Genomic DNA, 12,672 nt, shown 5'->3' on the forward strand with positions numbered 1-12,672 from the left:
TGTCAAAAGGCATTTGATGACTTGAAGCAGGCCATGTGTACTTCTCCCAATCTGCAGAGTCCTGACTACTCCAAAAAGTTCATTGTTCAAACTGATGCATCTGAATTGGGAGTTGGGGCTGAACTGTCACAATAGAATGAAGAAGATCAGGATCAGCCAGTAGCTTTCATAAGCAGAAGGCTGACCCCTAGAGAGAAATGTTGGTCAGCCATTGAGAGGGAGGCTTTTGCTGTGGTTTGGGCTCTGTAGAAGTTGAGGCCATACTTGTTTGGTACTCACTTCCTTGTTCAAACAGACCATAAGCTCCTCTTATGGCTAAAACAAATGAAAGGAGAAAACCCCAAACTGCTTAGGTGGTCCAATTCCCTACAGGGGATGGACTTTACAGTGTAACATAGACCTGGGAGTAACCATGCCAATGCAGATGGACTCTAGGTATTTCCACTTAGAACATGAAGACTCAACTGGTCAAGGTTAGTTTAATGTCCCTGTGTTTGGGGAGGCGGGGGGGGGGGATGGGGTTGTGTAGATGAGTAGGATCTGCTTCACATGGGTACCCCCACTTTTTGCTGGTGTTTCACTGTTTTTCGACCTTAGTCTGGCTGTGGCCCTGCTAATCAGGACCACAGCCTAGCTGCTTCCTCTCTAAAATGGTTTCCATGTATAATAGGTACATATCTAATAGGATTCTGGAGTGCCTTATAAGCCCCTAGTATATGGTATACTATGTACCTAGGGCATAGGTACCTCAGAGCCCTATCAGGGGCTGCAGCATATATTATGCCACCCCTGGGAAGCACTCCAAAATGACACCACAGGTCTGCTACTACAACCTGGGTAAGGGTGTGCTTGCAACCCTTACTGTGGTATAGGCTACCAATATCACTAACTTATACAGACACATATAAACCTATAAGCCACTCCTATGGCAGGCCTTGACAATCCTGAAGGCAGAGTGCATGGTTTTATGTGAGAGGGTGCCCAAGCATGAGCTTGAGCCCCTCTGCAGCATTCAGAAATACTTCCTTATGGCTGTTCTGTGATACAGCCATACCATATACTCTTAAGTGCATTATAACCTTGCGGTAGATGCTAACTTTGGAATGGCTGCATCAAACATGTCGTGTTTGGTGTCAAACGCTTTGGAATACTACCCCCGCCAATTCTGGCGACGGGGGTAGCATTCCACCCGTGTTAACACTGGCTAAACCCGGTAGGACTTTCCTGAGCCCTGGCATCACAAAATGGATGCCTCTGCCACAGACACGGGTCTGGCCTCCTGCTGACCGAAACTCCGGCAGGGGAGACCTGGACAATAGGTTTCCTGTCGAGGGGAGGTGTAACCACCTCCCCAAACGGGCTGATGTGTATTGGGGCTGGGCGGGAGCACTCTCTGGTGCTTTGAAATCCTGCACTGGGGGCACACTTGGGGTCCCTGTGCATCCTCCAGTTCAAACCGGTTGCAGGGGCTACCTGCCCCTGCTCTGGCGCGAAACTGGACAAAGGAAATGGGTGTAACCACCCCTCTTTCCTGGCCCACCCATAGGTGGGGCCTTAGAGTTAGTCCATTCCATAAACTTAGTATAAGTATAGGAATCCAGTCCCTAGGACTTTAGATTACCCTGGAAGAAACTCTGCAATGTACATCCTGGACCTTCGACGTTCTATCCTGACTAGAAGACTGAAGAGATCTCCATTGGGGTCAAGGAGTGACTCCCCTGCTAGGCAGGCACCAAAGAAGCAACTGACCGGTCTGCAATTCTGAAGTTCCCGCAGGACGCCGAAGTCTCTGCATCCCCAGGGGTGGATTTCCAGACTTCCCCGAGGCTACCCTGAGTCTACAGCAAAGCTGAGGCCCGTGGCTATCATGGGTGACGTGGAACCGTGACCCCTGGACACCGTGAACTTTTGCAGCAACACTATCTTCCTGGTCCTCCTCGAAGTTGTGCTTTGGGCTTCGAGTAGCCCCTGCCTTGAGCACCTCCTGCACCGAAGATTGTTGGCCTCCCCTCCACGAGTGACCCGTGGGGCAGCTTCAAGTGCGACCGCTCAAGGCTCCTTCGCGATCACTAGCCTGTTGGCTAACAGGTCCCCATGAAGGCGACTCCTTCCCTGCTTGGGCTTTCCTGGTTGCTCCAGACGTGCCCTTACTTACCCTCGCTGGGTGAGTCCATCAGATGTTGGTGGTCTGCACCGCAGCCCTTTCTCTGATTTCCAGTGACTGCCGTTGCCAAGGCTTGTTGGGTCCAATCTGGTCGCGTTCACCGCAGCACTCAACAGACTTCGTGGGACAGCTCAAATCCGGCTCGTGGACTTCGTCGACGCCTCCTGGACCTCGTGGCTGAAGAGTCAAGACACCCATCAACTCACCTGAAGCACCCGATATCTGTGGGCATTGGTCCATCCTGCCCTAGGTCACTGGCTAGTGACCCAGACTCTGTCCCCTCTGCTTTCAGGTTCCTTAATCCTAGATCCAGGCTTGGATCTCTTCGGACACTTTTCCTCTTCACGGCAGCAGCAGTTCTTTGCGGGTTTCCATTGGAATCGACAACGTGACACGACACCAAAAGACACCTATGCACCCTGCTTCCCTGGGTAAGGTAACTCGAGTACTCCAGTGCTCTCGTGGGTGCTAGCCCTAGAACTACCTAAGTCTAAAAGGGTTTGGTCCTGACTCGATTAGAAGTGTCCCTAATCTTTAAAATTCCAACCGCGACATTGCCCATAGAAGATAATAGGAACCCGCGGTTGTGTTTTCACATTGCATACAGCTCGCGTGGGTCCCCTGTGTCACTACCTTGGGTGGTTCCTTGGGGTCCCAGCGATTCTAGAGGCAATAGATCTGGTGCCTATTCCAGTCGTGGTTCTTATACCACTTTTTTGGTATATGGTTTTGTACGCCCCTAGGGCCCAAACGTGTATTTGTGCTTTTACTGATGCTTAATCACTTGTAACTTAAGTACTTCGAACTCCAGACTCATAAAGAGACCAGAGGGGTGTGTGTTAACCTAAATACATATATTTTAAATATATACCTGGTGTGGTTGTTCTTTCATTTGATCATTCAAGAGATTATAGACTGGTAAAACAAGCTGCTTTACATTCCTTCAAGATTTAGCCTGAAGGCTGCTCTCCATAGCTACCACTAGGATAGCTTTCACATAAGGTTGTCTTTAGCCATTCACCATAAGGGGTTGTTTGGACTGATACAAGGTGCCCACTAGAACTAGTGGACAGCATATATCAGGCCACCTTCTCACACCTCGCAGCCCCTCTAGACAGACCACCACTGCGTTCACTTCCACATCAACAAACCCACCGCCCCCAAACCTACACCCCGCCCACCATGATGGAAAGGGAGCAACGTCACAGAGGAGCACCTCTACTCCACCCTCAACCATAATGCCCCATCCACCCCGAACAATGCCAACCTCGCCACCAAAGAACTACACAGATGGATCACCAACGGCACAGGCAAACTCGCACCCCTTCGCATCCCCGACAGACAGCGCCCCAGGATAGCCACCTGGTTCACCACCAACCTCCGCAGCTTTTGACACCGTCTCCCATCACACTTTTTCCACCAGACTCCTCACTGGAAGAACCAAAAGAATCAGACTGCCACCCTTCCTCTCCGAACACACAGAGATCAACTGCACAGTATCTCAAGGATCATCTCTCAGCCAGACGCTCTTCAACATTTACATGGCCCCACTAGCCGCCATCATCAGACAGCACAGACTCAACATAGTCTCCTATGCCGACGACACCCAGCTCACCCTCTCCCTCACCAAGGATCCCGTCACCACCTGACTCAGCTTCCAGGAAGGAATGAAGGATGTCACATCCTGGATGAGCAGCAGCTGCCTGAAGCTCAACTCGGAGAAGACAGAGGTCCTCGTCCTCGGACCCTGTCCCACCGCATCGGACCACACATGGTTGTCCACCACCCCCAGCAGCCCACCCACTCCCATGGACGAAGCCCAAAACCTCTGTATTGTACTCGACTCCTCCCTCTCCATGACCTGATAGGTCAACGCCGTCACCTCCACCTGCTTCAACACCCTCCGCATCCTTCTGCAAGACCTTCAAATGGATCCCCCCCTGTTAGACCTGGCACCTTGGCGTGAGTCTCCCTTCCACTTTTTTGTTGTTATGCCTCATGTTTTTGCTGGTGTTAGCTGCTCAGAGCACTGTGCCACTGCCAACCAGTGCCACAGTGCAAGTGCTCCCTGTATAAAATGTATATGCTGGTTGGATTCCATGATTGGCTTATTTGGTTTACTGTCAGACCCCAGTAAAGTGCACCGGGGGTGCTCAGGGCGTGTGAATGCAAATGCTGCTGGTGGGCTTGCAGCACGGGTTGTGCCACCCACAGAAGCGGCCTAGTAAAATGTGTCTAAGGTCTGCCATTGCAGAACCTGCGTGCAGTCTGGTACTGTCATGCTGACTGGGCAAGTGCACCCACTTGCCAGTCTCTAAACCTTCCCTTAACTTCATGTTAGTCACCCCTATGGTAGGCCCAAGGGCAGGGTGCATTGTAAGCATAAGGTAGGACAAGCCCTGATGAGTGGCATGTCCTAATAGTGAATTACAGCCATTTTCGTTTTTCACTATTGTAAGGCTACCTGTTCTCCATAGGCCAGAATGGGCTGTTAGAATTGTTACATGCTATGATCCTAACAGACCCAGGGAACATGGTAGAAATTCGAGTTTAGTATGCCTGAACTCAGAATAATAAAATACATCTTTTAGTAAAGTTTATTTTAATATTCTGTGTTTGCAAATACCACTTTTAGAAAGCTGGTAATTGCTTGCCTAACCATTTCAGCCCGCCTCTGCTAGCATGTGTATCTGCTGTCTGGATTCTGTGAGTGACAGAGCTGGGGAATTCCAGGAGACAGGCTGGGGCAGCCCGGTGGTGAATAGAGAGATCACATATAGATGGGTGGGCGGAGTACACCTGCACTCTGAATAGGGCTGTGCCTTTCCACCACAATGCTGGCTCCACCCCCTGGGGAGCGTCTGATGTCTCTGCCCTGCACACTGAAAGGAGAAGCCAGAGTCCGGTAAACAAAGTACTTCAGAACTGGGTTGAACTGGGCAAAGGCCCCCTGGCCTGCAAGAACAAAAGAATTGCACTATAAGTATTGGGACCCTGCTCCCAAGAAATTAGATCTTGCTTGACAAGAAGAACCTCTGCCTGAGGAGAAGGAACTGGGCAAGCTGTAAGGAGGAGTACTGTCCCTGACCTGGGGGACTGGCCTACAGTGGTTGCCCTGCTGCTGAAGGAGAGGAGAAAGACTACAAAGAAACTTTGCTTCAACTTGTGCTTACAGATCTCCAAGGGCTTGTGAGTGAGCTTGCCACCTGAACGAAGTCCCAGGACCAGTGGACTTCATCCGCCTCGTAATCCGCTGCTAGAAACGCTGTTTTTAGCATTTTCCGAGGCCGGGAGCTGTGTATGCCTCGTACCTCCAATTCGTGTCCAGCAACGCACCGTACCCGCTTGTCTGCCTCAATCAATGCGTACTACGATCCGTAGATCGCACAGTGACTGGCCGACTTTGCCGCGTACAAACGCTGCGCTTCATGGAGTCATCTTGGTTGGTACGGCCCGCACCCTGCGCTGAAGTCACGGCTGCCGTTCGCATCGAAGGAGGGAGTACGCACCGTACGTACGCTCTGCATTGCAGCCAAAGACTGAAAGCCGCTCCCACAGTACGGCTCATACGCCACAACAAACAGCAAAGCACCGTACAACATCCCGTCCCCTCAAGCAACGTGACTCAGGGCCCCAACGAGCCATAAGCTCGCACTGCGAAAGGACGACATCGCAGCGTACAACGCATTGCCTTCACCGCAGCGTCCGTGACGAACTCTTCAAGGTTAAGGTACTGTGTACGTTCGCACTGTAGGGTGTACGCTTTGCACTGGAGCGTCCGCAACGCTTATAGACTCATTCTGTAGGCCAATTCATCCCCGTACGGGCCGAACCAAGAAGAACGAAGCGCACAGAACTTTTAAAGCACGCTGTAACAAAGAACTGTTTATTGCTAAAAGTATTGTGGGCCTTTTTATCGTTATTTGGTCTTGTGCTAAGCCTGATATAAAATACTTATTTTTGATAATCCCAGTGTGGAGTCCATTTGTGGGGTTGTCACTGGGTTACTGTATGTGGTCACAAATGCTTAACCTATAACGCTCTGAGATAGGCCTTGTCTGCTCGCGCCAAGCTACCTAGAGGGTGAGCAGGGGTTGTTTTAGGAGTATAACCCCTTACCCTGTCTAGGGGAGAGGGTCCCTGCTTGTCACAAGTACCTACCTGTGCCAACCAGAGATCCCCAATTCTAACACCCCCGAATCAAGAAAGACTGTCACCCACACACTCATAACAAGCAGACTGGACCACAGAAACACCCTCTATGCCAGAATCAACAAGTCTCTGCTCGGCAAACTCCAGACCATACAGAACACCGCAGCCAGACTCGTCCTCGGCATCCTTCGACAAGAACACATCTCCCAACACCTGCGGGACCTCCACTGGCTCCCTGTCAAGAAGAGAGTAACCTTCAAGATTCTCACCCATGCCTACAAATGCCTCCACAACACCGGACCCCAATACTTCAACAAAGGAATATCCTTCCACGTACCCAAAAGAAACCTCCGATCCGCTGGCCTCGCCATTGCCGAAACCCTGCACATCCGCAGAGCCAGAACAGGTGGAAGAGCCTTCTCCTACATTGTAGCCATGGCCTGGAACGAGCTCCCGGTCGATATCAGATGTACCCCCTCTCTGCACATCTTCAGGAAGACTCCCAAGACCTGGTTCTTCGACTGACTGGAGCTGCTTATCCTCTCCCTCCCCCGCACCTTGAGGCCGTCACGGGTGAGTAGTGCACTTAACAATTCCCTGATTGATTGATTGATTGATCAGTGAGTGCATACGTTTCTCAGTGCACAGGCCCAAAATTAATGTTTGCATATGATTAAGGCTCATAGGAGTCAAAACGCGTCATGCTATCAATCTTGCCCTGAATAAAGAACTTTCGCTGAAGCAGGTCTGGTGGGCCTATTTGCACAGCACTATATCAGTGCGTGTTTTCATCTGGCATATGTAGGTGTCTGACGCACGATGACAGGCCCTGACCGGAGAGGCTGGGCAGCCCTAGCGTCACAGGCTTTTGGATTATATAGAAAAAGGGATGCCCGCTGGCTGAAAATCAGGACGTGGATAGAGTGTGTATGGCAGGGCCACTGCTGAGAGACCCGCCCCTACTTGGAAATCTTTCTGGATCAGCAAGGTTTGTAGGGGTATTCTACCCTCACACATCATGCTGATTGGAATACAGGAAAAAGGCAAGTTACAAACCAATACGAGAACTGAGTTTGGAATGGGAGCAATATCTCTGAGACTTTAGACTTAAGCCAAATGACTGAGCCACGTATGAAATTATATCCTCTAAAGACGTAAATGAAGCATATTTAAACAGTTAATGTAACATAAAACAGTGAAATGGAGAATGCGAAGCTGTGCAATTTTGAAGGATTGACCTGTGCAAGAAAGGTGGAACATTCACTGTTTCTATGCAATTGACTTGTCAAAAACGTCATAACAATTGATTCACTGCCACTTTAAACATGGGTAATACATGGGTAACCTGGTCCTACTTCACTGTTAGGAGCTATGTTTTTAAAAAGATCAAACAAGTCTGCCATTAATGTTTGCATATGATTAAGGCTCGTAGGACTCTAAAACGCATCATGCTATTACTCTTGCCCTGAATAAAGAACTTTCACTGACGCACGTTTGTGGGCCTGTTTGCACAGCACTAAATTCGTGGTTGTTTTTGCCTGGAATAAATAAATAAATACATATATTATTTATGTATGAATGTTTATTATTTATACATACATACATACATACATACATATATATATATATATATGTAAAATTTTACAAGTGCTCTGAGATCCCTGCGCATGGGTGGGACTATTCAGTGCTTATGACTTTTGATGAGGATCCCCCTGAAGAGAACTAGTAATTGTAGGTAGGAGCTGTGAGACCGAAAGATGTCTCTGCATTTCTGAACCTCTGCAGCCCCTGTGATTTGTCAGATGGGACTCTTTTAGCGCTTTCCATGACTGTTCATTCAGTAGGTCCTCAATCGTTAGGACTTGTAATCATTCTCTTTGCAAAGAGGTCTATTTAGAGGAACCCCCTAGCGTGAAACACAACCTGGCACTGAAGTTCTTGTGTCAACGCAGTGGAGTCTGATGACAGGTGCCCATCGATATGTTTCTTCCCTTCTAAGTGGACTCATTTGCTCAGAATGGCACAGACCATTATTTGATTTCTCAGAACACATACAGAATGCGCTGAGAGCTTTTGTGTTTGTTCAGGTAAAACAGATGTTGTATTGCATTTCAAAAAGCGAATTTGTTTTCATGTAGAGGAAGAATAACATACTTGAAAGACTGGGTTATCGCTATGAGTTGTAGGAGAAAAATCTGAAATGTTGTGTCCTGCGGAGGCCAACACCTATGATTCTGGTGTCACAGACAATGGGCTGCCTGCCTGCCTGAATTCAAAAGAGTCTGCGGTGACCAATGTTTGAGGAGCTAATTTCAAGAAGAAGCAGCCGTTGTGAATACGCTCACTTAATATCCACTAGAGAAGATAAAAGTTCAGCAGGCATTATTATTTCTTGCGTTGTGGATAAAGGTTATTTTTTTGACGAGAGGGATGCCATTGAAGAACCACAATTTGCATTCTTCCCATAGGACACATGAATGCAAAAAGGCATGAAGGCACGTGTTCTTTAAATTCACAAAGCTATGCTCTGGTGTGGTTCTAGAGCCCTGCAGATCTGCCAAGAGCTCACAATAAATGTTGTCTTTAAAAAGAGATTTGAAGTGTAGTATGACGGTTGACTGATTATCTCCGATTGAAAATCCTGGTTCAGACTAACAGAATTCCGGCCCTATGAAAAAAGAGTTCTGAATCAGACAATTGTGCAGGTATAGATAAGCATGAATGTCTGGTAGAAGATGCACAGAATCGTGCCAGACATTTGTGGAGATGGGTGTACACAAAAGTTAAAGAGTTTCTGTGGTTAATGTTACCGGATACCTCCTGCCAGGTCTTCCTACTGGCCTTCAGTATTTAATGAAATTTTTTTTTACAGCGTCTTTACTCTTCTGCAAGCCAAATATACATTCACCAATAACATCTAGAGCAAGCTTATCAATAAATATGTCTACATTTCAGGCAGCAAATTTTGTAGCAGGCCATCACTGAGGCGTAACTAATCGGGCATGCGGTGAAGGCCATATCAAGGCAGGATATCCTTGCCTGACATTCCAAGCCTTCTGGCTCAAGAACAGAAGAGGTATAGAAGTAAGACTATTACCTTGTCAAGTCGTGGAGCATTAACAGTGGGACTATGACTGTCTTCATAAAAGAAGTCTGCAAGAATAGTCCATCTTCCTTACAAACTCCTAGAGATGACTGGTCTGACTGAAGCCTGGACCATTCCAGGAAGGGACTGCTCCTTAAGTGTGGTCTCTGGGTATACTCATTTGTAACAAGCTAACATTGAGTAAGTCCAGAAGCATTCGTTGTGGAGGTGGGTTTAACAGGAGCTTTCATGTCATGAACAGACTGTGTAGTTTGGCAGGATGAAGACATTCCTTAAGTTGCGATACCTAGTGTTGAGCTCGAACCATCAATGTAATAATGAACAAGGGATCCCTGGCACCCTTTGGTGTATGCTTTTCTTCCACTTGCTGTGCTCCATGATTAATCTTGGACTGTCTACGAGTCCTCGAGTCAGTCATTGCGCCTGACCAACTGCTGTGGTGGGAGAACCATAACTGTTTTAGGAGCACATGGGTCATTGTGTTTAACTCCAACTTTGGTGTAGAAACCATCACTATATTAATATATTCGAACCCCAGATGCCATATGTACAAGCTCTGGTATACACCACCATCATTGTACTAAAGTTCCATAAGTATGAGTGCTAGTGTTACCCATAAACTACAGCATAGAATGTATTCTGTAAGTCTCTACTGGTTAAACCTCTCTTAATGTGACACAGTAATGTCTTTTCTTATTTGTTACAGAATTCCATTGGCTAATAATAGTTTCTGAACCACTATTATATCCTGCTGCTTTTCTGAATTACTGCAATCCAGGAGTCATCAACTTGTGGTTGCACCTATAGTTCAGGCTTTTCACTGAACTTTCCATTTCCATTACAATGTACACCACATCTTTAAAAAAAGCTTTTTTGTAAATATGCAAATTCCTTCTCTAGCATTTTCTGGCTTTCCAATTTCATGTTATTATCACATTTAGCAACAAAAGAAGGCTTGCCTAGTCTGTAATGTTTATAATTAAGTAAAATAATGTCAAAACCCAACCTAATTAAATCTGCACCCCTTTTTCAGCATAATTATTGTACTAGTCTGAAACATATGCATTATATGACATTGAGAGGATTTAGTTTTCACTGAAACATGTTCACCTTTTTGTAGGCATGCAGTAGGATTGGCATTACTACGTGTTTAGACCTTCTACTGATGGCCCTATCTGTAGAACAATGCGTTTGCCTGAGGCACTGAGGGTGCCTCTAATATTGTGCAGTATAGATACATCAGTCGCCTGTTGCAACAGTTTTAACTATGTCTTCCTAGACAAGCAGACACTCCTGGTGCTGGAGATCATGTGAGACTCACCATAAATAACGGCCAGAGCTCCAGAATATTAGATTAAACAGTACAAAATTATGTTGTAGGAGGTAATCATATCCTGACAATCTATTCAGCTTAGAAACAAGCCAAGTCTGCTCCAGCCAGGAGCATATCTGATCAATCATCACATTTCTGACATGTGCACTCAACTTGTGCGTTCAACCACCTTGGAATGGATACAGAGATTGAAACATTGAGAGTTTTTGTTTGTTGAGTGTATGTACCTTAATTCCTTTTTAACCAGCGAATCAGCACCACCCCTTAAAATCAATTTTCCAAACCTCTGGTTTGAAGTACAGGAGCTCTTGTTTCTAGTAAAGAATACAGCATTGTTCCATTTGGGGGAGGAGATGCAGGAAATGTATATTATCCCATAGGATCTAAAGTGCGCCAATGTGTGCATTTAATATTTATCCATCTCACATGTTGCACCAGTAAAACTGTGTATGAAGTGCTCACATCACACACGATCGGGTACAAAGAATACCATACTAAAATACATAAGACACACAGGTTAGCTTCTCATGTGCCTTTTACAGCTGTACAACTAAAAGTGATGTATCTGTCTTCAATCCGTTGGTCTTTGGTTGGTGGATGTCTTTTATCAGATCAACTGACTCTAACCCCGGAGACTACATCAGCAAAATCTGACTTCTCGTTTGAGATCTTAAAGGAGTTTTTGTAGGCTAAGCCTGTTCACAGACAATGCATACAAAAACTTTATACCCAGCAGGGAATCTTTGTGCATGGCTTTTTGTAGGCCTGGGCGGTGAACTCCACTACATTCGCTACGTTTTTCCCCGCTATCCAACGTCAAACTGATGAGCACGAGCGAAGAAAATCCAACTACCGGCGAGATTTCTCAACGCTGGCAGTCGTGGATGGTCGCAATCGCTCACGTTGGGAAACCATCCGTTCGCGTTGAAAAAGCTCCTGCTTGGGTAGAAAATCTACTTGAGCGGCAAGAAAATAAGCAGCGCCTTCTTGTGCTGTGCATGGTGCAGTTCATGCTGATTTTTCAGCGTGGGACAAACACCCAGCGCTGAAAATCAACGTGAATGGAGTGACCAAATGCACTCCGCCACTTGCGGAACTCCAAGTAGTGCAGCAGAGTTTTTGGGTCACTTCGCGGAGTTCCGAACTCCATCCAGACCTAATTTTTTTTAACTGTCATTTTAAATATAGGAACAACGAGGGATAACCAGTACAAAGAAGTAGTTCATTAGTGTGGGAGGCACCTCTTTCACAAGTTAATGAATGTGCTTTCTCATTCTGTTCTGAATTTCTTAACATTCCCATCTGCCAGCTTCCCTCCTTACCTCTCAATGAGACTGTACAGGATCTCTTTGCCCACACAGTTTTCGGAGATAAGCACCAAGTAGCGTGGAGTGATGTAGGCCTCATGCAGCGCCATGATGCGCTCGTGGTGGAGGGTTTTCAGGATCTCGTACTCCTGCAGGATGCTCTGCTTGTTCTCAGCTTCGTACGGAATGATCTTTGCCATAAAGTGTTTGCCGCTTGAGTTCTCTTTACACTCACGGATCACACCGAATCTTCCTCTGTGGGTTATGTCAAACACAGAAACACTTAATTATTTGCTTTCACATTTTTGTATCATGAACCAGCCTCAAGAGGGTGGCAGAGCACATGACAGATGACAGGAAGTTATTGGAACATAAGGTAAAGTGTATTTGTAAAGCTTACGTTTAACCACAAGGGTATCTTGGCACTACAATACCAGATGTATATTGCTACCCAAGTCAATGGTATTTAAATGCACAATATTACATAGAGAATTGAATACAAATGGTATATACACAATGACAACTACTAAACAGAGTCCTCAGTGCAGAATGTTAAATATGTATGTTGTATACAGGAAACTAAATTTAAAGTTTGAAATAGAAAACTTAC

The 12,672-nt window shown here is 46.6% G+C and overlaps 1 protein-coding gene across 3 annotated transcripts in view; it reads right to left on the bottom strand.

The window, feature by feature from the left end:
* Positions 1–12,672, bottom strand: part of SPEG (striated muscle enriched protein kinase) — a 1,671,639-nt gene that overhangs the window by 200,440 nt on the left and 1,458,527 nt on the right. For all 3 annotated transcript variants that reach the window (XM_085650107.1, XM_085650106.1, XM_085650108.1), the window contains one exon: positions 12,078–12,317. In XM_085650107.1, coding sequence (XP_085506233.1) covers positions 12,078–12,317 — 240 coding nt within the window. The remainder of the gene's footprint in view (positions 1–12,077; positions 12,318–12,672) is intronic.

Source organism: Triturus cristatus, chromosome 3_2 (assembly GCF_964204655.1).
Source record: "Triturus cristatus chromosome 3_2, aTriCri1.1, whole genome shotgun sequence".
In the NCBI taxonomy this organism is placed as follows: Eukaryota; Metazoa; Chordata; class Amphibia; order Caudata; family Salamandridae; genus Triturus; species Triturus cristatus.